At 39.2% G+C, this 24,994-nt stretch overlaps 1 protein-coding gene across 2 annotated transcripts in view; it reads left to right on the top strand.

Moving 5' to 3' along the window:
• Positions 1-24,994, top strand: part of YTHDC2 (YTH N6-methyladenosine RNA binding protein C2) — a 65,455-nt gene that overhangs the window by 9,974 nt on the left and 30,487 nt on the right. For both annotated transcript variants that reach the window (XM_060184586.1, XM_060184585.1), the window contains exons 4-17: positions 1,130-1,296; positions 1,977-2,079; positions 3,148-3,304; positions 6,295-6,402; positions 9,169-9,317; positions 11,579-11,714; positions 14,665-14,791; positions 15,002-15,067; positions 16,079-16,257; positions 16,704-16,800; positions 16,880-16,967; positions 17,050-17,130; positions 18,998-19,080; positions 23,500-23,605. In XM_060184586.1, the coding sequence (XP_060040569.1) occupies positions 1,130-1,296; positions 1,977-2,079; positions 3,148-3,304; positions 6,295-6,402; positions 9,169-9,317; positions 11,579-11,714; positions 14,665-14,791; positions 15,002-15,067; positions 16,079-16,257; positions 16,704-16,800; positions 16,880-16,967; positions 17,050-17,130; positions 18,998-19,080; positions 23,500-23,605 (1,647 nt within the window). The remainder of the gene's footprint in view (positions 1-1,129; positions 1,297-1,976; positions 2,080-3,147; positions 3,305-6,294; positions 6,403-9,168; positions 9,318-11,578; positions 11,715-14,664; positions 14,792-15,001; positions 15,068-16,078; positions 16,258-16,703; positions 16,801-16,879; positions 16,968-17,049; positions 17,131-18,997; positions 19,081-23,499; positions 23,606-24,994) is intronic.

Raw genomic sequence — 24,994 nt, 5'->3', positions numbered from 1 at the left:
CCAGCCTGTCTCTCTCTTTCTCTAGTGGGGAAGGGCCCCGGGGAAGCAGAGCTCCAGGACATATTGGTGGGGTCGTCTGTCCAGCAAAGTATGGTTAGCATCATGCTAGCATCTGGAACCTGGCGGCTGAAAAGAGAGTCAACATACAAGGAAGCCAAACAAATTGTTGACCAATCATGGACATAAAAGGCTGGAATAGTGCAGATGAAGAATTGGGGGTACTCCGTTTTGTAGATAGCTAGTAGGCATATTTTAGTTATATTGCAAAGGGCCTTTATACTGTATTTCTTTATGGATTTCCTATCTTTCATGTTTTTCAATGTAATTTCATAGCCCTCTTTATACAAACTTCAACTCTTTAGTAATTTGTCTTTTAATGCTGTAGTATTTGTTGTGAAGATTTTTTAAAGCCTCCCCCTCCAATAATCCCAGCAGCTATTTTCTTCCTTTTTAAAAAATTCCTTCTTTCTTTTCTATCATTCATTCATTCCTCCCTCCCTCCCTTCCTTCCTTCCTTCCTTGAAATTGTGAGGGAAGGGGAGGAGAGAGATCTACACACACACACACACACACACACACACACACACACACTGAGGGAAGGGGAGGAGAGAGAGACACACACACTACTGAGGGAAGGGGAGGAGAGATACACACACACACACACACACACACACACACACACACACACACACACACACACACACACACACACACACACACACACACACACCTGCTTCACCACTCATGAAGCCTCCCCTGCAGACAGGGAGCTGAGGTTCCAACCCTGGGTCCTTGCGCATAGTATCATGTGCCACTGCTTGGCCCCCAAGTAATTTTTTTTTTTTTTTTTTTTTTTTACCAAAGCACTACTCAGCTCTGGCTTGTGGCGGTATGGGGGATTGAACCTGGGATTGAGAGCCTCAGGCATGAAAGTCTCTTTGCATAACCATTATGCTATACCCCCACCCCCAAGTCATATTTTCTAGTGATTATTTGCAGTTATGTGAAAGTTCTTGGATTTTTATAATTATATTTGGCTCTCTTAGAGAACTTTAAATGCTTTTTATTTGCTTGCTATAGTTTTCCTAAGTACATGCCATTTCGTAGCATTTTCTTTCTCTGTTTTCAGATTCCTCAGTTCCTTTTAGATGATTGTTTTAAAAATGGAATCCCCTGTCGTATATTTTGTACTCAACCACGGCGACTAGCTGCTATTGCTGTGGCTGAAAGAGTCGCTGCAGAAAGAAGAGAAAGGATTGGTCAGACTATTGGGTATCAGATCCGATTAGAAAGCAGGTAAAGGAGACATTTTCAAAGCTGGTTTTTTATCATTCTTAGGACAGAAGAAATGTTTGTATTTCACAAATTTTAGAGAATGTGTTAGTTGATAACCTAAACTTTTGAATCAGTAGTCTGAGCAAGTGTTCTGGTGAAGGGACCAAGTTCACTTCATAGTTTTTGATCAGTGTGAGTTGTGTTTATTATCTTATCTTGTTGAGCCTTGCTTCAGCTTTTTTTAGTGGGGCTAACAGAAATACCTGGAGCCTGGTTTGATGGTGATGTTTCTGGTAACAGTAAATAAACTAATGACTAAACTATTGAGGGTACTGGAAGTACTTTCTTGAAATAAGTAGTTGTAGTAGTAGTAGTAGTAATAGTACTTCTTGTTCTAGTAGTTTGAATCCAGTGTTTCAGGAAGCTGATCTGGTGTGCTATGTCTTTTTTTTTCTGTAAGTAAAAAGTATTGGGTCTTTTAAAACTCTATTTATGTTCTTTAAGCGAATGACCAATAAAAAAAAGAAAGACTGTCAATAATAAATGTGTCACATTGTCCAGCATAAAGTACAAGCCCATATAACTGCTGGGAAAGCTCACATACTAGTAGTGCACTGCTAGCTCCATTGACTACATGTTTGACTAGCAGTTCATGAGAGTTTAATTACATTAAAATTGCAATTGTACTTGTAATTTTTTAGGGTTTCTCCAAAGACACTTCTGACATTTTGCACTAACGGGGTATTGCTTCGTACATTGATGGCAGGAGACAGTACAATGTCAACTGTGACTCACGTTATTGTGGTAAGAATATTGCTGAATTTGTATGTGTAACTCAGGCTGCTTGAAACATAAGCATGCAACTATTAAATAAACATGATATAGATGAGGACCAAATTTTAAATGTACTTATTTATTTTTGCTGGTATTTTCTGAGGCTTCATACCTACACGATTTTTGCCACTCACAGTAGACTCCATTTTTTTCCTTTTCAATCTCAAAATAACACAGGGAGAGAGAGATACAAAGGAGGGGCTCAAAGAGAGACACCCCTCCCCCATAGTGCCATTCTACTACTTGAGAGGTTTCCCTGTGCATGGTGCTCCCATGTTGTGCTGGAGACTCAAACACAGCATGGCAAAGTGAGCTGGCATCCAACTCACTTTTGTGTTCTAAACGAGCCTTTATAATCAACTCATTTCTATTGTCTGAATGACTGGGAATAAGTATGTTGTAATCAAGAGGTTTTTACCCTCGGAATATGAGGGAAATAAAAGAAAATGAATTTGTAAAGTGCATTTTGTTTATTATTAGTCATATTATTCCGCCTGTAATAAATGTTTCCCAATCCTGGGCATAGACTGTATAGTCAATTAACCTCAAGGCCGGGGTGGTAAATTAAATGCTGATGAGATGTGTAGGTGAACTAGCTACTATGGTATTAGAGATTTACAAGCTTTGATCTTATTTGTGTCAGAAAAAGAAAAATGGATTGAGTTTTGTAAAGTTACAGTGACATTTGGAAACTTACTATGTACCTTCAAACCAGAGTTATCTCTGAGCTATGATACCAGCAAAACCAAGTTTAGATAGATTTTTATTAGAATGTTTAAATTAGACTCCATGAAATCAGATTTTATTGTAGTTTGTAGTTTTATATTCTGTGGAATAAAAGAACTATGCTTTATTACCTTTGATAGGTTGTTAATGTCAAATTATTTGTGAATTGTTCATAATACAAAAATTTCACTAATACTGACTTTTATACACATTTAATTTGAACTAGTACCATACCTAGGTGTTTCATTACTTTAGACTTAAAACATATGTAATGTTTTAATTATTCTGTGATTTTATTTTTGTTTACTGCAGGATGAAGTACACGAAAGAGATCGATTTAGTGATTTCTTACTTACGAAGCTAAGAGATTTGTTGCAAAAGCACCCAACCTTGAAATTAATTCTTTCTAGTGCTGCCCTGGATGTAAATCTTTTTATAAGATATTTTGGAAGTTGTCCAGTGATACATAGTAAGTTAAATTAACGGATATCTTCTAGGATATTAATAATTTTTTTTTGGCATGCTTATATTCAGTGTCATAGATTCTTGCCGTTGAACTTGCGCAGTAAAGTAGTGTCTTCTTATTTTGATAGGTCCTGCCATTCTGCTTTTTCAAGAGACTAAAATGTTTCACATTTCTGCAGTAGTCAGTGCTGTTTATTTGTTCACTGAGTTTGTTCAGCAATTTTTAGACATTGATGTAATTGCTGGATAAGCTCGTCAGAGCGTGCTCCAAGTTTCTAGAGTGTTTCCTTTGGTTGACTTCATCTTCCTATTTATGAGATGCTCAGATAGGTCACTTGTATTGCTTCATCATCAGTCTCCTTCCACATCGTAAACTGCTTTTTGTTCTCTTTTGTGGGCTGCTTTCCTTTTGCATAATGCTTAAGTTTTGGTGTTTTCCAGTGCTGTTTGCCTTGTCCTTTTTTTTTTTCTTTTCTCTTTTTCCTTTGCTGCAAACCTATTTTCTCTCTGTGTAATGGAGATGCAGTTAGTTTCCCTGGATGCTCTGACTCATTTCCTGTAGCTTCTATTTCCTCTTTTTTAAAAAATTAATTTACTTATTCCCTTTTGTTGCCCTTGTTTTATTGTTGTAGTTATTATTGATGTTATTGTTGTTGGATAGGACAGAGAAATGGAGAGAGGTGGGGAAGAGAAAGATACCTGCAGACCTGCTTCAGTCGCTTGTGAAGCGACTCCATTACAGGTGGGGAGCCGGGAGCTCGAACTGGGATCGTTATGTCAGTCCTTGCTTTGTGCCACCTTCACTTAACCCACTGTGCTACTGCCCGACTCCCTATTTCCTCTTTTTTACTAAGAACACTTGAATCTATCTTTGCAATGTAGAGTATTCTTCAGAGCTTATGCTTAGATAAATAGGTCACTCCCAGACTGAATATGCAATCTCCTCTAAGATCTGTTTCTTTGAAGTTGCTTGTTTTAGTTAATCATACTATCAGCCAAATCATGCAAGTTACAAACCTACTAAGTCTTAGAATATTTTGGGGGGCAAGATTCTTACAATCGATACTTGTACTAATTGAAAGCCCTTGGAGTACCTCACATTTGTCATGTCTACAGTTAAATCCCAGCTCCCTTCAGCCAACATGTACCTCTTTCAGATTTGCTTGTTACCTCAGAGAGTGGCATCATTTGTCTGGATGTCCAAGAACAGTAATTAACACTTTCACATGTTTCTTCCACATTAAAATTATAGCTAAATGCTGTGCATTTTACTTCCTGTGTCTGTAGCCTGTCTCTTAAAATTTTTGTTGTTGCTTATCCTATTTGAGTTGTTTTCCCATTGTACCAGAACGTACATAATTCCTCCCTGATCATTTGATTTACTTTTTTCTCTTTTAAACCTGTCCTCTACTTTGTATCCAGAGAGGTCTTTTTGGAGGAAAATTCTGATTATGTTGAATACTCTGGGGACTGGGTGGTGGCATCTATCCTTGAGTGCACACATTACAATGTGCCAGGACCCAGGTTCATGTCCCTGGTCCGCACCTATAAGTGGGAAGCTTCTTGAGTGGTGAAATAGTACTTCAGATCCCTCTCTCTCTCTCTCTCTCTCTCTCTCTCTGTCTTTTTCTCTCTGTCTCTGTTTCTGTATCCCTCCTTTACCTCTCAACTTCTATTTTACTCAATGCAAAATAGTTTTCAGAGTTTAAAACTTTTAATAACGTTTATCTCAGTGTAAAGATATAAATCCTTTTAAGTACTAACTGCTTCTCTTGCTTCATCTCAACTTAAATTGTTCTTCCCTCTCCTTTTCTCACCATATTCCATGTAGGTAGTGTTTTTAGTTTCTTGCAAAGATCATATTCTGGCTCACACATACACTTGGTGCTTCTGTTTGATTTTTGTACACTCTTTGCTTTCATTTTTTTATTATTATTATTGTAGTTATTGTTGTAATTGATGTCGGCGTTGTTAGCTAGGACAGAGAGAAATGGAGAGAGGAGGGGAAGACAGAGGAGGAGAGAAAGATAGACACCTGCAGACCTGCTTCACAGATCGTAACGCGACCCCCCTGCAGGTGGGGAGCCGGGGGCTCAAACTGGGATCCTTACTCTGGTCCTTGCACTTCACACCATGTGCGTTTAACCTGCTGTGCTACCGCCCAACTCCCCACTCTTTGCTTTCTATTTAGCTTAGTTATTTTGTTTTCCCCTTTTCCTGGCTTTTTTTTTTTTTCTTAGAGAAGCATTGTTCCTTGGCTCAATCAAATCTCTTTATTATAAACCATTACAGTCTCTGTACATTTTTTTTTCTTTTTTGCCTCTAGGACTTTTGCTAATGCTCTAGAACGTTCTGCACTACGAATCCACTGCTCCTGTGACTTTTTTTTTTTCTTTAATTATTTTGGATAGGACAGAGAGAAATTGAGAGGGAAGGGGAAGAGAGGGAGAGAGAGAAAAAAATAGATACCTGCAGACCTGCTCCACCATTTGTGAATTGACCCTTCCACACACACTGCAGGTGGGGAGCCGGGGGCTCAAACTGAGATCCTTATGCGGGTTCTTGTGCTTAGTACTATGTGAGTTTAAACTGGTGTGCCACTGCCTGGTGCCCAGTCTCTTGTTATTTCTATTAACTTTTTACAGCTCTGTTTTTGCACCAATAATGTGGATTTTTGGATTAATACCTGTCTCTCTTGCCAGTTTGTAAACTTCAAGAAGACAGGAGGTAACTATTTTTGTTTATCAGTTGTATTTTTCTTGCCTAGCATGGTGCCAAATTTGCAATAAATAGATAGCAGGCACTGGGGGGGGGGGGACGGAATGTGCAATTGTGTAAAGTAAAAATCCTAGTTCGAGTCCAAGAACCTCGGGATCACTTGACTTGTGGGACTCCTTTTGGGTTTTACACATAACCGAATTCACTTGAATTTTCATGTTTTTATGTGAATGATCAAAGACGCAAGTGGGTAGTTACAAAACTCTTCTCCTTCAGTACAGGGAAGACCATTTGAAGTAAAAGAAATGTTTCTAGAAGACATTTTAAGAACTACTGGCTACACAAACAAGGAAATGTTAAAATACAAGAAGGAAAAACAGCGAGGTAAGCTTTTGGTCAAAGAAATAAAGAGTTACCATTGATTCTGACTTTATGCAGTACTGAAGCCCTTACCTATGGTAGGTGGTGCAAGGACACTTGCGCACTTCTCTTTGTGTATAAACTCTGTGATGGGCTCTTAGAATACTGTCTCACGGATGCCGTTTGCATTCTGGTTTATATCCAGAGGTGGTCATATAGAGAAAAGACTTAAATAATGTCAGAGATGAGAAGGTGGAGTGTCTCTGGATCTCAGAGTCCAAGCACTGTTTTAAGGAGGCAGCAGAGTATGTACTAGCTGGAGACAGCAGATCTCGGGATGGGCAGGGATGTGGAGATTGAGGAGAGTGGGTTCTGAATGATAGACTGACTCACTGTGATGCCAGTGTCAAGGTCTTCAAATCTCCATACTGCGGTGAATTTTCTCTCTCACGTTAAATTTCCTCTTTGTCTATTAGTTTCTTGTTGCAACTCCACTCAGGCACTCAACTTCCACTTTTGATGCCATTGTTACTCTGTTGCCTCCTTCTCCTGTCACTTTATTTAGGAGTTGATGGTTTACAGTACAGTTGTTGACACATGGACACAATTCATCATCTCCCCATGAGAGGTGTATGCTGGACACTCACTCCCGACATGGGTTCATTTGGGTTCATTTCCACTTTGATATACCAGGACCTCTCAGCCCCCTAGTCTTCCTTGACCTCCTTCCCCAGAGTACTTTTCCTTTTAAAAGATTATTATTTATAAAAAAGAAACACTGATAAAACCTTAGAATAAGAGGGATACAACTCTACACAATTTCCACGACCAGAACTCTGTATCCCGTCCCCTCCCCTGATAGCTTTCCTGTTCTTTAACTCTCTGGGAGTATGGACCCAGGGTCATTTATGGGGTGCAGAAGGTGGAAGGTCTGGCTTCTGTAATTACTTCCCTGCTGAACATGGACGTTGGCAGGTCGATCCATATTCCCAGCCTGTCTCTCTCTTTCCCTAGTAGGGCAGGGCTCTGGGGAAGTGGGGTTCTGGTGGGGTCATCTGCCCAGGGAAGTCTGGTTGGCATCTTGTTAGCATCTGGAACCTGATGGCTGAAAGAAGAGTTCACATATAAAGCCAAATTGTTGACTAATCATGAGCCTAAAGGCTGGAATAGTGCAGATGAAGAGTTGGGGGTCTCTGTGTTGTAGGCCTATTTTAGTTATATTCCAAAGGGCCCATGACTATACTAGTCTTCCCCCCGCCCCAAGCCTGACCTCTGATAAGCAGGTGGATCTAAATTATTGTCTGGGGGGATGATGTCATGGCTGGAAAAAGGACCAGAAAGCTGGATCAGGGAAGAGAGTAGCTCCCAAATATGGGAAAGGTGTATAAATATTATTGACTGTAAACCCCAAAGTCCTTCCTATACACCAAAACAACTTTTGTGTTTTCCCTTTCTGTCCTTGTTTCTTACTTTCTGTCTTAGATCATGTGGCATTTGTCTTTTTTGGCACATCTCACTTAGCATGATTCCTTCAAGCTTCACCCTAGACAACGTGAAGATGACTTAGCCAATGTCGATAGCAGCACAGTTCGTAACAGCCCAAACTTGGCAGCAACCTACGCATCCACCGACAGATTAGTAGCTAAGAAAGTAGTAGTCTTTATACACAGTGGAGTATTTATTACTCAGCCGCAGCAGCTGCTGTGTTATTTATCTGTTTATAATTATTATTATTATTATTATTATTATTTTGGCTCCATGGAATAACCCGGGGTCGTATGCATCTCTGAGCTATGCAGTGCTGCCCCTGCTTTGTTTACTCTCCAGGACCCTTGACCTATGTAACTTCTTCAGATTGACCACAGTAAAACAATTAGCAACTCCATATCATTGTACGTTGTTGAATTCTATATGTACATTTAGAAAGTAGACATCAACTTTTTTTTAACTTTATTTATTTTTTATTATATAGAGACAAAGAGAAATTGAGGGGAAGGGGAGATAGAGATGGAGAGAGATAGAGAGACACCTGCAGCCCTGCTTCACTACTCATGAAGCTTTCCCCCTGTAGGTGGGGACCAGGGGTTTGAACCCAGTTCCTTGCACACTGTAGTATGTGCACTTAGCCATGTGCACCACCACCTGACCTGACATCAACTTTTAAAACTTAAATTCAAGATGTGTATATTACGAGAGAGCATTATATACAGTCTGTATATGTATGTATATAACCTAGCTTTCAGAGCTTTTGAAGATGAAAAGTATGTGTAATTTGTTGTTTGTTAAACATTTGGTTAAAAGTGTTTTCTACTGGCACTGGTCATTGATTTAAATGATATTTTGTAACTCATATCCCACTCTTTTAATTTTATTTACTTATTTTTTAAGTATCCCTCCCCCGCCCCCCAAGGTTATCACTAGGCCTCAGTGCCTGCACTGTGAATCCACTGCTCCTGGAGGCCTTTTTGAGAGAGGCAGGCTGGGAATATGGGTCAACCTGTCAACGCCCATGCTCAGTGGGGAAGCAACTACAGAAGCCAGACCTTCCACCTTCTGCATCCCACAATGACCCTGGGTCCATACTCCCAGAGGGATAGAGAATGGGAAAGCTATCAGGGGACAGGATGAGATACAGAGTTCCAGTAGTGGGAATTATGCAAAGCTGCACCCCTCTTATTCTATGGTTTTGTCAGTGTTTCCTTTTTATAAATAAAAACTAAGAAAAAAATAAAAGCAAAAAAAAAAAGTAAAGAGCTTATCTACATATTCTTTTTTTGCTTATTCCTTTAGAAGAGAAACAGCAAACTACACTGACAGAATGGTACTCAGCTCAAGAAAATGCTTTCAAGTCTGAATCTCAAAGGCAGAGATCTGTCCCAAATGTGTCTGAAGAGTACGATTTATTGGATGATGGTGGTGATGCTGTCTTCAGTCAGTTGGTAAGTGATTCTACCCTGGTAGTGTGAATAAAAATTGTGTAGCTTAATGGGCATTAAAAGAAAAAAAAAAAACGGGCTGGTTGGTGGCGTACCTGGTTGAGAGCACATGTCACAGTGCCCCTGGTCCCCACCTGCAGAGGGAAGGCTTTATAAGTGGTGAAACAGGGCAACAGGTGTTTCTCTGTCTCTTTCCCTTTCTGTCTCCCCCTTCCTTTTGACTTCTGGCTCTCTGTATCCAATAAAGAAAATTTAAAGAAAAAAAAAAAAGAAAGAAAAAAAAGAAAACTTTTTTTCTTTTGTCTCCAGGGTTATCGCTGGGACTCGGTGCCTGCACTGTGAATCCGCTGCTCCTGGAGGCCATTTTTCCCATTATGTTTCCCTTGTTATTGTTGTTGTCATTGCTGTTGTTGTTGGATAGGACAGAGAGGAATGGGAGTGACGGGGAGAGAAAGACAGACACTTGCAGACCTGCTTCACCGCCTTTGAAGCGACCCTCCTGTAGGTAGGAAGCCCGGGGCTCAAACCAGGATTCTTGTGCTGGTCCTGGTGCTTTGCGCCATATGTGATCAACCCGCTTTGCTGCTGCCCCACCCCCAAGAAAAGGTTTTCACTAGAGAGAGGGAGAGAGAGAGACAGGTGCATTACTCAACTCTGGCATGTGGTGGTGCCGTGGATTAAACCCGGTTCGTCTGGGATTTCAGGCATGGTAGTCTAGTGTGCTACTGCTGTGCTGTCCCACCACCCCTAAAGGACATCTTTTGAGATAATAACTTTGTGCTACATTAAGGTGAATTATTATTATTATTTTTTTTTAATTTTCATTTATGGATAGAGACAGCCAGAAGGGGGAGATAGATAGGGAGAGAGACACCTGCAGCTCTGCTTTACCACTCCTTAAGCTTTCCCTCTGCAGGTGGGCACTTGGGTCCTAGTGCATGATGATGTGTGTGTGCTCGACAGGACGCACCACCCTCTGGTCTCCAGTACCATACCATTTTGATTTATATTTTATCCAAACCATTTAAAGAAAACTCCTCTAGATATTAGGCATATACAGTACTGCTACATGATATTCTATCATCTTGAAAGTCTGAGGACACAGAAACTAAACAGTGTTAGATTATTTCACTTAGGAGAAAACTGAGAAAACACTCTTATGTATTAGAGCTCAGAGTCTGTATGGTTGCTTCCACCACCAGTTAACTCAGTGACTTTGTAAAACTGTGACCCAATATAGACCTCAATATCTTCTCTTTTTAAATTCTATCTTGCTGTGAATTTTTTTTTTACAATGAAATACTTTTCTAGGTTGGGGGAGAGAGAGCAAGCCGGTTACACACCTGTGTGTCATTAACTATACTGCAAACCACTAACTCCCTAATAAAGTGTATGTGGGGGGGTGTAGATAAAATAAAAAAGAAATACATATCATAGGAGCTCTGCCTTCTTACCTGTCGCACTTTACCCCTGTGCCCAGATGAGGTCTCTATCTTAGATTCCATGGAATCTGTTTAAAAACTGGCAGAAGCTCATTTTCTTGATCTCTGGTTCTTTGTGTCCTTAATTCTGGTTTGGAATTTCTAAATAGCATTGTAGCTAGTATAATGCACAACATGGCTACACATTTTAGAAAAATGATTAAAGCGTTTTGAGCAGGTACAACAAATATGCTTGTGCTTTCCTACCAGTTATTAACATTATTATGGAGTCGAATGGACTGCACGTGGATTTAAAACACCAAGAATATTAAACCAGGAATTGTCATTTATCATAGGGAACATGATTTGGTTCAGTGAGCAACATTTTGAGCATATAGGTGTGTGGTGGTTAACATGGCTGCACATTAGCACCAGCTAAGGCATCCTTAAACCCTAGAGACCCTGGGCTCCATTGCAAGATGAACTTACTCTGGGTGGGACCTGATCTCAGTGTTGAAAAGCTCCAGATTGCTGCTGCCTTTGCTGTGCATTGGTTTACGAAGTACATGTGTGCAGGGAGCTTGCACATTTCCTTCAGAAGTACTGCTGGTTTCTGTAGTGGATCATCTCTTCTGACAAACCGTGCTTAGGTGACAGATGAGTATAACAAGATAGTATCGCAAGTGATCATGCCGGTGACGGGATGAGAAGCGTCTGTGCCCAAGTCCTTGCTGTTGTGTTTGCTTTGTCTTTCTTAATGGCTCTAGTGAAAATTGCATGTTCTTTGGAAGCAAATGGTAGGCTGTTAGGTAACTTATAATCTTTGTTTGTTTGCTTTTTCAGACTGAAAAAGATGTGAATTGCCTTGAACCGTGGTTAATAAAGGAAATGGATGCCTGTCTTTCTGACATCTGGCTACATAAAGATGTTGATGCCTTTGCTCAGGTCTTTCACCTTATTTTAACTGAAAATGTTAGTGGTAAGTATAATTTGTTGACATTGAATACTTCTCGTGTACTTACTTCTGGTAGTTTAACTCAAAAATAAAATAAGTATTGCATTTTTCATAATTGAGGTGTTTTTTTTAGAGTATTTCAAGTGCATTAATGTATTATTACCAATAAATTAATGCTACTTAGGTATTTTAAAAAGTAGTTTTGAGACTCTTGGTTTATAAAACTAGTATGTTTTAGAAGTACTTTCATATTTCTTCAAAACATACTACACCATCCACCCACCAAAGTGCAAGTATCCCTACCTCAGAATTTATTGGCCAGACTTTGCCGGTGCACCTCCCAGCTGTCCTCTTCTTTCCCCGGCCCTTTGCCAGCTCAGCTCTGCAGTGTGAGTAGAGATCAAAGGTTCCTTTATTTAACTACAGTTGTTTTCTCTTGTTCTGTTTCTTTCTCCCGTGAGTGAGTGAGCTCATTCACTGTCTTTGTTTTTAGTATTTTTGTAAGCATGATTTAGTGGTAATGAATTCTTTTGACTGCTTATTTGGAAAATCCTTCTTGCCTCTTTCAGATCTATTCAGTAGCCTACCTGGTATTCTTGGGTATATGCTTTTCCATCCAAATTTACATATATCTTGCATTCTGGCCTTCAGAGTTTGTGTTGAAAAATCAGCTATTTTCTAGGCACTCATTTTAAGAAATTTATTTTCTTAGTGATTCAGAAATAGTTTATAAGATCATAAGATTACAGTGCGACAGTTCCACACCACACCCACCACAGTGCTGTGTCCCCCTCCCCTTGCTCTCCCTCAGCCCCCCAAGGTCAACCAACATAGCTTTCACAGAGTCTTAGGAACAATTTAACAATTTTTCAAAACAAGGTCATGTGTTTCAGTTCTTAATATTGCACATATAAGTGAAAGCACACAGGAGCGGTCTCAGAGCCAATGTCATTTGGTAGTAGATAGAAACTATAAGCGATAAGTATACTTGAACAAACCCCAAAGTGAAGAACCCCAAGATAATAGGTTAAGGAGGATGAGAGAAAAACAAGCCAAAAAAAAGTTGTAAGAAAGATTAAGAAGTACTAGAGACATAGTATGCATGTAGATGTGCTATACATAAAAACATTATACATATGACATATATAAGTATATATAAACACATCTAGAAAAGTCTTTCATAAACTGTTCTTGTCTTGTTGGTATGCATGAGACCCTTTCTGTTTCATTTGGTTTAAATCCCCCCTGCTTAACACTATTCCATTTACATAACCACTTCATTCTATTTACATAACCACTGTTAACAAGTTCCACCCTCCCTCCAGGGCATTTGTGGTTCAGTGATAGGATTCTCGCCTAATCTGTCCCCTCTTTGTCACACTGATTTTCACCAGTCACTTTTCTCTCCACCCTCTCTATGTCACATCCTGTTTCCACCTTACTTGGCAAGTATATATAAAGACAGCATTGTGAGTTTTAGAGTACTGTACTTTGAGTTTAACTTAGCTCGTCTTAGATTGTGCTGCGTCCTACATGAATAAAGAGATACTGCCTACAGCTCAACCATGAGTCCCTGGTCATCTGTTACCTGCCCGTGAAGCCAGCCCGGCGAAAACAACCTAGCCCGTCGAAAACAACATTGTCTCATTGTTTTTTTTCCTTGAACCCCTCTTACTCATTTTGTCTTCCCCTTTCATACTTTAAAGTTGTCTCATATTTCCATGGCTTGTGTTTGTGGGTCTGTTTTACTGTGTGTCACCTTGCTGAGAGTTAAATGTTCCTTGTCTCTTTCTATGAGCAGAGCTTTCCTTTCAGTAACTTTGGCAAGACAGGTCTGGTAATGGCAAATTCCTTTATTTTCTGTATGCCTCCTACTGTTTTGATTGCTCCTTGGGTATAGATGTTCAAGGAGTTATACTCACACATGTTCTCTAGTCTATCTACTAATCTACTAGGCTTTTAAAGAAACAACTAAAGATACTTTGATATTTCTTGTCTGTAAATGTATTTTGGCTCCTACTTTTTAATTTTCCTTTTATTTTTTTATACTTATTTATTCCCTTTTGTTGCCCTTGTTGTTTGTTGTTGTAGTTATTATTGTTGTTATTATTGATGTCATCATTGTTGGATAGGACAGAGAGAAATGGAGAGAGGAGGGGAAGACAGAGAGAGGGAGAGAAAGACACCTGCAGACCGGCTTCACTGCCTGTGAAGCAACTCCCCTGCAGGTGGGGAGCCAGGGGCTCGAACTGGGATCCTTACACCTGTCCTTGCACTTTGTGCCACATGTGCTTAACCCGCTGCGCTACTGCCTGACTCCCTTTTTTCTTATTCCTTTTAAAGCGTTTGACTATAAAAGTATTCCTTGTACTGCACCAATGTAAATGAACTGGGGAGAGGGGCAGAGTTCATGTCCTGGAACGTGATTGCAGAGGAGGACCTAGTGGGGGGTGTATTATTATGTGGAAATGTTATACATGTACAAACTATTGTATTTTACTGTCAACTGTATACCATTAATCCCTCAAGAAAAAAATAGAAAACTTCAAGGGAGTCGGGCAGTAGCACAGCGGGTTAAGCGCAGGCGGCGCAGAGTGCAAGGACTGGCACAAGGATCCCAGTTCGAGCCCCCAGCTTCCCACCTGCAGGGGGGGGTCACTTCACAGGTGGTGAAGCAGGTCTGCAGGTGTCTATCTTTCTCTCCCCCTCTCTGTCTTCCCCTCTTCTCTCCATTTCTCTCTGTCCTGTCCAACAATGACATCAATAACAACAATAATAACCACAACAATAAAACTACAAGGGCAACAAAAAGGAATAAATAAATATTAATAAAAAACTTCAAATGAAAATAATTACAAACTTAAAATTACAAAAATCCTTTTCATTTAGCTTAAAATAAAAATTTAAATTAAGTAGTTGGGGATATTAGTAGTGTCTTAATTTTTTTTCCTCCTCCTCTTCCTCCTCCTTCTAGTTGATTACAGGCATAGTGAAACCAGTGCAACAGCTCTGATGGTTGCTGCAGGACGAGGTTTTTCAAGTCAAGTAGAGCAGCTCATTAGCATGGGAGCTAATGTTCACAGCAAAGCATCCAATGGCTGGTAATTTCACACTGAATTTTTTTGGGGGCAGGGGGATATTTCTTTTTGTATAGTTACCAGTATGTTTTTGTGTTTGTCTTCATAAACCAACTGTTGTGTAATGATTGCTTGTACATTGCTAATGGGTTATTGCTGAATAATTTTAGGCAACTAGTTTGGGGACTTTATTATTAGTACTTATCTTAATTTGTTATCTTTGTACTTTGTCAGGATGGCTTTAGATTGGGCGAAACACTTTGGGCAAACGGAAATTGTGGATCTTCTAGAATCTTACAGGTAATACCTTATACTACCTTTAATACTCTCCCTTTAAAAAAAAAAAATCAGCCTTGTTTATCACTTCATGTGACTAGTGATTTCAGTGACCAACGAAGACTTGCAAACCAAAACCATTATAGAAGATTATTGCATTCATGAAGATTATTGCATTCATTATTGCATTCAAAAAGCAAAATGTAGTAAAAATAGGACAGAACACAAGTCTTAACTGTTAAGTTGTTTTTTTTTTTTCTTTATTTGTTGTTGGGCAGTTAACAGTTTGTAGTACAGTTGTTCATACCTAGGTACAGTTTCTCCTCTCACCAAGTTATGTGTCTGCAAAACACTCTCACCTCTAAATTGGAACCTTCATTGTATGCCAGGACCTGAAGACACCCCCCCCCCTGCGTGCCACTTCTTCCTGCCCTCCTTCCCCAGAATCCTTTGCTTTGGTGAAACAAACCAAATCAGTAAGTGTTAAGAGTTTTATCTTCATGAAGGCTACTTTCATGAGGATTATCTTTGTGAGAGCAGCTCTATTCATCCTTTCTATTTAGCTTTACCTTTTGTTTTGATTATGAAGCTAATCGTCCTGATATGCTGCTCTGTAAGCCATATTTTAACATATTCATTGGTTCATAGTCTTTTCCTTTACTGTATTTTCAGAAAACTGACAACTTTTAAAGTCCCTTTTTTTTTAATGAAAATATATTCTACCTCTTTTTTTAAATTTTTTTATATTTATTTTATTTATTCCCTTTTGTTGCCCTTGTTGCTTTATTGTTGTAGTTATTATTATTGTTGTCGTTGTTGGCTAGGACAGAGAGAAATGGAGAGAGGAGGGGAAGACAGAGAGGAGGAGAGAAAGATAGACACCTGCAGACCTGCTTCACCGCCTGTGAAGCGACTCCCCTGCAGGCGGGGAGCCGGGGTTCGAACCAGGATCGTTATGCCGGTCCTTGTGCTTTGCGCCACCTGTGCTTAACCTGCTGCGCTACAGCCCGACTCCCGACCTCTTTTCTTTTTAAGTGCGTCATTGGAGTTTGGAAATCTAGATGAAAGTTCTCTGGTTCAAACAAATGGAAGTGACCTCAGTGCAGAAGACAGAGAACTCTTAAAAGCTTATCATCATAGTTTTGATGATGAAAAAGTCGACTTGGATTTGATCATGCATCTTCTGTATAATATATGCCATAGCTGTGATGCTGGTAAGTAAGTATTATTGAAAACCACTATAACAAAAGTATATACTTTGATTTAAAAATCACCATGTAAATTTTTTTTTTCTTTATTGAGGGATTAATGGTTTGCAGTCAACAGTAAAATACAGTAGTTTGTACATGCAGAACATTTCTCAAGTTTGCCACATAACAACTCAGCCTCCTCTGGGTCCCCTCTACCTTCGTGTTCCAGGATCTGAGCCTTCCTCCCATCCCAGAGTCTTTTACTTTGGTGCAATACATCAAACCCCATCCAAATAAAAATCACCATTTTTGTGTATACTGTTCTGTATAATTCCACTGCTAATACTATCTCTTGCATGTCGTAAATATTCTAATTCAGTATTTGAAAACATGATGTATTTCATTATAGCTATTTTTGCCCATTGAGCTTATTTTACAGTGAGAGATGATATTTAAACAATTCTTTGTAGGTGCAATATTAATTTTTTTGCCTGGATACGATGAAATTGTTGGCCTGAGGGATCGCATCCTGTTTGACGACAAGCGGTTTGCTGACAACACACATAGGTAGTAGTCAAGTTTTGTTTTTGTTGTTTTAAATAGCAGATAGGTACCCTAATATATTTTCTGTTTCTCTTGTTAACAGATATCAAGTCTTTATGCTCCATTCAAATATGCAAACTTCTGATCAAAAAAAAGTGTTGAAAAACCCACCTGCAGGTGTTCGAAAAATAGTAAGGTTCATAATTTTCTTTCCATTTCTATTAATTACCGGTTCTGTCTGCATGTAAGCTGTAAAATAATGTTTTGTTGCAGATTCTTTCCACCAACATTGCCGAAACTAGCATCACAGTCAACGATGTGGTCTTTGTTATTGATTCTGGAAAGGTAAAAGAGGTAGGTATAGGTAAACTGATTTTTCTTACGTGAATAAACTATGTTCATTAAGTAAATGCATTTATATGCAGAATTCATTTCAATGAGAAAAATGTTGTTTTTTGATGAACTTGACACAGTGATTTCACTGAGTATTCTGCATTTTATACAGTTTGAGCCCAATCCAACACACTTGACTCTTTGCCTTCATATAATTTTTATTTAATGTGAGAAAATTTATTAATATCTTTTAAATCTTTTCAGTGTAATTTTTACTTACAGAAAAATTTTTTTGAATGTCAGTACTTGTAAAGGATGTCTTTTTTTTTTTTTTGCTACCAAGGTTGTTATGGGGACTTGTTTCCTGAATCATGAATCCACTATTCCCAGCTGCCATTTTTCCCTTTCTTTTTTTTCCTTTTTACATGATAAGACAGGGAAGTAGAGAAAGAGAACAAGAAAACACCTACAACCCTGTTTGACTCATAAAACTTCCCGCCTGCAGGTGGGTTTCAACCCCACCTTGTTTGTGTTAGTGGGTACACTCAACTGGGTGTGCCACCCCCCTGCTCATCCCTTATAGACTTTTTTATCTGATAAAACAATGTCTGAACGCTGAGTTGTCTAAATTCAAGTTTTGGACTGGAAATATAGCTCACTCACTAGGGTGTGTACCCTGCCATGGTTGAGCCTGGTCACCTTATGGGAGGTTGTGAAGTGCTTAAGGATGCTGTGACGCCTCTCCTCTTTCTAGTGGTAAAACGAGGCCCCAGCTTTCAAAAAAAAAAAAAAAAAACAGGATTTTTTTTTTTTTGGTCTTTAAAAGTATCTAAAACTAAGGAAGTGGATATTTTTGAGTATTTAAAAATTCCATTGGAAGTCATCTGTGCAGTAAAGTATATTCTAGGGCATGAAAGTTGTATCAGAAGTTATTTTTTTATGTAAAATGAGTAAATGGCATTTTTTTTTCCTGATACGCTCTATACCCCATTATAATTTGTCTTAAGTGTTTCATGAAAGGAAAGTATGGAAGGCACTTAATGCAGTATGCTAACAGATGTGTCATTCAAGATACTTACAGAATAAATTGTAGTTTCAGATTCTTTGAGAAATCCATAGATAATAATGGTTCTTTCTTTTCCTTTGGTAAAACTCTAGACAGGCCTAACAGCATTAGAGCTTAGCAGGATGAAAATGAAAGAAATAAGTCTTTCTTTTTGAACAGGACTTGGTGCAGCAATTTTTATTCTTAATTTTCTAGGTTAGTTCCCTGGAAGTTAGTTTAGAAAATGTCTTTAGGGGCTGGGAGATAGCTCACCAGTTAGAACATGGAACTTGGCACGTGAAAGTCCCTGGGTTCACACCCTAGCACCACATGAGGAGAATCAGGAAGCCAGGGAAAACTCTATGGGTGGTGGGATGGTGCTTTGGTGTCTCTCCTCTTTTCAGTCTCTGAAAGAAAAAAGAATTAAAAAGTTGAGTTGGGGGCAGTGAAATTACATAAGGCTCTGATACCAAAATAAATAAATGAATAACCTTGTTTTTTAAAGTCTTTACATCATTTCTTCTTAGTCTGTACTGTGATGTAAAGTTGGTGATCTCCAAAGAATCGATGGGTTCTCACCAGTGTTGGCGTCTGATAAGAAATGAATGTTATTCTCAGTGTGGCAGAGAAACGACTAAATCAGAGAACGAGGAAGTTTTACCTGTCCCTTATGTTGGTAACCAAAAATTTGAGTTTTTTTTGAAGATCAGAACCTCTCCTAATTATCTTACCAAGTGGTGCTTGGAGTTAAAAGTTAGCACATTGAATTGCATTCATAATGCTTTTTAGTTTCTCTTCTTAAAATACCTTTTATGTTTTAACATGATAATTTAAACATTACAGAAATCCTTTGATGCATTGAATTTTGTTACAATGTTAAAAATGGTGTGGATTTCCAAAGCTAGTGCCATACAACGAAAAGGCAGGTAATGTATACTTAATGTACACTCATTCCATCGCCTATAAACTGAAAACATTTTCACACGTATAGCATATTTATATAACTTTATGTAGCTCATTAAAATTTTCATTTTAGTCTTCAGTTTCATGTTGTTTTTGCAAAAGTAAAACACTGTAATGCATTTTATAATAGTAAGATTCACTTATATAAATCTTAAACTTTTTTACCTGATGTAATTCATTTTCATAATACATGAGAAGTTCAAAAAATAAGTAAAAATATAACAGAACAGACTAACTTCCATATTTTACAGAAAAATACTTTAAAATCTACTCAAGAGAAACACCTTAACTTTTCATTACCTGTCATTTATTCTGAATGGAAACGAGTGAGATGCTGTTTCTGTCATTCAGATTGTTATCAATGATGGAGGTGACAAAGGCATGGGCCTGTAGGCTTTCATTGTTTGCTGGTGGGAATGAAAACCGGTGTGATTCCTACAGAAGACACTTTGAGGCAGGACGTGATAAACAGGCACACAGTGAAACTTGGATTGGACATGGTGTATTACATCAAGGAAAAGATCTCTAGGGGCGGAGTGGGGGTAGGGGCTGAAGGCAGCCTTGGGGTTGTGGGTGAGAATGGTCTGCACAGAACATTCACAGGGAAAGGGAAACCACCCATGAGTCAGTGTGCTAGTGACTGCACTGTAAGCCATCACCCCTCCCCTGTCCCCCTCCACTAAAAATGATAAAAAAAAAAAAAAAAGGCAGCTTGAAACTGGGTTTCTAAATCTTTCTTTTGATAGTATAGTCTCTTAGCTTATCCTGAGTATTCTCGAAAAAGGATGTCTTTACAGCAGCAGTATTTCCTGTTCACTCGATTTCAACCTGCCTGTGTGATTCCACCACTCTCAGATCAGTGTATATAGTCATTCAGTCTCACACAGACAGGTAGAGACACCACAGCTTCACCCGACCACTCATCAAGTTCCCTCAGTGTATGGTGTTCCCATGTGGGTGCAAGAGGATTGAACACAAATCCTAGGCCATGGTGAAGAGTGCACTGTTCTGGGTGAGTACTCTCCCAGTCCCTGTGGCATCACTTGGAATGGGGGAAAGTCTGGGAATATTGTTTTGCCCTTCAGTTTTAACTGCTCAAAGGGATACCAGTAGCTGTCAAAGGAAAAGGGTAGATGTGTTATGTACCTGTGGCTTGTTTCCGAATTGTTTCTAACTGGGAAAAAGTAGGTATGCAATGCGTGGGTAGTGTTCTCTTGTGCTAAATGGTTTATCTATATGCATTATCTGTATGTATTATACAGTCTGAGAAAAGCAAAAAAACAACCATGGTGTTTAACTCTGAAGAAAGATTTGTTGGAATTTTGGAATTAGACTTTACGTTTCTTTGTAGTTTTATCATTTTAGTATAAATGTACATGAATTTCTCAGTTTTGAGTAGTCAGGATTAAAGATATCGTACTTCTTGACTCACTTTTCATTTGCATTTTAACTGATGAAGAAATATCCAATTCTGACTTTAAAAGAAAGCTTTGGGGGTGTTGGGCGGTAGCGCAGCAGGTTAAGTGCACGTGGCGCCAAGCACAAGGACCCATGTAAGGATCCCAGTTCGAGCCCCCGGCTCCCCACCTGCAGGGGAGTCGCTTCACAGGCAGTGAAGCAGGTCTGCAGGTGTCTGTCTTTCTCTCCCTCTCTCTGTCTCCCCTTTCTCTCTCCATTTCTCTCTGTCCTATCCAACAACAAACGACATCAACATTAACAATAATAACAACAACAAGGGCAACAAAAGGGGTAATATGTGGCCTCCAGGAGCAGTGGATTCATGGTTCAAGCACTGAGCCCCAGCAATAACCCTGGAGGCAAAAAAAAAAAAAAAAAGAAAGCTTTGTGGGTATTGTTTCTATACTTTATAACTTTATGGGATTCTTAAGTGCTTTGTTGTTTGTTGTGCTCTTATAACAAAATGTGACTCAATGTGGTTAGCTGAACTTATGTTCTATCTGGGTAGATATCAGAAATCATTTTTTTCTTTTATATTTTTATTCCAAATACATACGAGAGAGAAAGATGTACACAGAGAGTAAAGCACACTGCTCAGCTCTGGCTTCTGATGATGCTGGGGATGGAACCTGCAATCTCAGAGCCTCAGGCATAAGGAAGAACCTTATGCATAACTGTATGCTATCTCCCCTGCCCTGGAAATCAGTATTTTTTATCATCATTCTCAACAGATGCTTTTGAGAAACCTTCATTGTTCAAGTCTTAGATGTGTAACAAATTACTTAGAGTTGGATGAGTAATGTTTAAATTTGGGGAATGTAACAGTACACTGTGGGGTCCAGTCAGTTCTGTAATTTCAGTGCTTTTTATTTATGCTACAAGTAGGTAATGCTTCTAGAAAAGTTCATATAGACTGAGACAAATGTAAATTAAAAGCTAATTCTGCTTGGGAAAAAAAAGTCCATAAAGGCCTAAATCTGAGAGTGAGCAAGAAAGTTGTTTTGGATAAAGTTTAGTTTAGAGCATAGTAGTGAAAATAATAGAAAGAGGTACATTGTGGGCAGGTCCTTACAGTTTTATCTCTTTTGTGTGTTCACTTTATTTATTTGTTTATATTTTTTTTTGATGCAGCATTGTGATTCCACTCCTCCTGGAAGACTTTTTCTTTTTAAAGTTAAGATAGAGAGAGAAGATACCACAGCACCTGTTGTGCATGATGCCAGAGGTTAGAGCCTGGGATCTTGCAGATGGTTCAGTGTGCACTCTCCTGGGTGAACTATCTCCTGGCCCCTTTTTCTTAATAACCAAGGAGTGGCATGGTTGCTGCATTCTTTTAGTTTTTGTTGAATGGTAGATAGAAAGTCGACACGAGAAATAACTTCCATTTATACTTCTGTTTCTAATGAGGGAAGAGTGATAGTAGCCTATTAAGATGGCAGTCAAAATCAAGGGATGCAGATAGTTAATTCAGGAGATATTTGAGAGAGTGATATTGGTGATCATGTGCAGGGGGTGAGAGCTAATGGCTGCAGCATCACAGGTTATACAGGCTTCTGTCTGAGAACATTTTGTACATGGTGTGTCATTGTGAGGAGGGGAAAATGGAAATAGTGGCTACATGTGGGGGAAACATTTCAATTTCTGCTGTATTGGGTTTGGGTTGACTGCAAAGGGCAACAGGTTTCTGAAAGACAGTTGTAGAGTTAGGTTTAGGAGATCTAGATGGATGAAAATTAAAATCAGGAGACTTCTGGTCACTTTGAGATGGAGGACAGGGTATGGAGAGTGGAGGTGCAAGACAACTTCCAAGGCACATCATCATTTAGGGACTGAGCAAAGTAAAAAGCTCTCAGGGAACTGAATGGATGGAAAACTGATACAAAGGCAAGAACAACAGTATCAGATTTTGTAGCAATTTCATTTGCTTTGAACTGTGAGCTTTGTAGGAATAAGAATGTTTCCCTAGCTCTATCACTTGTAGTTTATTGCATAGCCTTGCCATTAGCTGATACAGTGACTTTGAGTAAAATTACTGGGCTTTGCCTTTCCTCAAGATATTTTTCTGCCATGGAAAATAATACAAGTCTCTCGGATGGTGAGGTAAATTACATGCCCGTGGAGGGAAGTAATAGGTTGTTGTTTTTGCCAGGCTGGCTTCACGGGCGGGTAACAGACGACCAGGGACTCATGGTTGAGCTGTACGCAGTATCTCTTTATTTATGCAGGACGCAGCACAATCTATACCAAGCTAAGCTAAACTAAAAACAACAAACAATTTTGTCCTTATAAATATACTAGCCCAGTAGGGTGGGAATAGGATGCGACGCAGAGAGGGTGGAGAGAAAAGTGACTGGTGAAAATCAGGGTATGACAAGGAGAGGGAGCGGAGCAGGCAAGAATTCTACCACAGAACCACCAGTGCCCTGGAGGGAGGGTGGTGCTTGTTAACAGAGGTTATGTAAATAGAATACAGTGGTTATGTAAATAGAATGCAGTGTTAAGCAGGGAGGATTTAAACCAAATGAAACAGAAGGGGGTTTTAGAAGCATACCAACAATAGGTGATTCACACAGCTCTGGCCCATGGACCTGAATACAGTGTTTGGTATCAGTTCCATAAAGTTGATTCAGTCACCACCTACTTGTTCATGGCTTGTTTTTACTTAGGTACATTATTGAGCATTTTAAGAATCTTGATGCTAGAAGATGTATCGAGTAGGTGCTTTCCGTAAATTTCATATTATAAATGAGACATTCAAGCCATGGACAAATGAAATGCCCTTTGAAAGGAATCATAGGAAATAAGTAATAGAGCAGGGGATTCAGGTTTATATTTTCTCATTCTGGTTCACTGTTCTGTCTCCTGTAGTTTCCTTGTAGCAGCCTCTCTTCCTTAATTCTTCATTTTTGTGTTTTACTTTCAAGGGCAGGGAGATGTAGACCTGGAATTTGTTTCCGGCTATTCAGTAGACTCCGATTCCAGAATATGTTGGAATTTCAGACTCCAGAACTCTTGAGAATGCCACTACAGGTAGAAATTTACTTACCTATAAAAGACTGATTTTTGTGGGTAAGGGAGCAGAGGGATCTTTTCAATGTAGTACTGAGTGAACTTTAAAAAAAAAAAAAAGAAAATCCGTTTGTTAACAAAATTACAGAGTTGGTGGCCAGAAGATAATTCATCTGGTAGGGTGCATATCTCGACATGTGCTTGGTTTTGGCCTGGAGCCTCAACACCATGTAGGAGTGTCACAGCACCAGGGAAAGCTCTGTGCTGTGGTGCCTCTGCATCTCTCTTTAGCTAAAATAAAAAGAATGAAAATACTGGCCCTGGAGACATGAAGCATGCATGTATGAGTTCCCAGCATTGCCAGAACAAACAGGTTGTCTATCTGTACATCCATCCATCCATCATCCACTCATCATCTATCCATCTGCATATAGCTTTGCATATAACTAATAATTTTTCTCTGAAAAAACAATTAACCACAGGTCTGGAGACACAGTGTAATGGTTATGCAAAGAGACTCTCATGCCTGAGGCTCTGAGGTCCCAAGTTTATCCCCAGCCCCACCATCAGCTAGAGCTGGGTAGTGCTCTGGTCAGGGTCCCACCCCCCACCCCCATTAAAAAAATGATGGAACAGGATGGCAGAAGACCTAGTGGGAGTTGTATTGTTATGTGAAAAACTAAGAAATGTTATGCATGTACAAACTATTGTATTTACTTTTGACTATAAAACATTAATCCCTTAATAAAAAAAATATTAAAAAAAAGATACATGGGAGCTGGGCAGTAGCGCAGTGGGTTAAGCTCACATGGTGCAAAGCACAAGGACCAGCGTAAGAATCCCAGTTCGAGCCCCCGGCTCCCCACCTGCAGTGGGGTCGCTTCACAGGAGGTGAAGCTGGTCTGCAGGTGTCTATCTTTCTCTCCCCCTCTCTTTGTCTTCCCCTCCTCTCTCCATGTCTCTCTGTCCTATTCAACAACAATGACATCAATAACAACAACAATAAAACAAGGGCAACAAAAATGGGAAAATGAATAAATAAAAAATAAAAATCTGAAAAAGAAAGTAAATACATATTAAAATTTAACCATAAACCTACATTTAAAAATTTTTGTTTTGAGTGCATTAATTTATGGTATAGAACACTATTGTTTCTAGAGACCATTCTTTTTAAAAAATTATTTTCCTTTTTTGTTGTCCTTGTTGTTTTTATCATTATTGTGATTATTATTATTATTGTTGTTGTTGCCAGATAAGACAAAGAGAAATAGAGAGAGGAGGGGAAGACGGGGAGAGATAGACACCTGCAGACCTGCTTCACCACTTATGAAGTGACCTCCCATGCAGGTGGGGAGCCGGAAGCTCGAACCAGGATCCTAGGTCCTCGAGTTTCACGCTGTGTGCGCTTAA

The sequence above is a fragment of the Erinaceus europaeus genome, unplaced genomic scaffold (genome assembly GCF_950295315.1).
Source record: "Erinaceus europaeus unplaced genomic scaffold, mEriEur2.1 scaffold_448, whole genome shotgun sequence".
Lineage (NCBI taxonomy): Eukaryota > Metazoa > Chordata > Mammalia > Eulipotyphla > Erinaceidae > Erinaceus > Erinaceus europaeus.
This window is presented reverse-complemented; position numbering and strand designations above follow the sequence as displayed.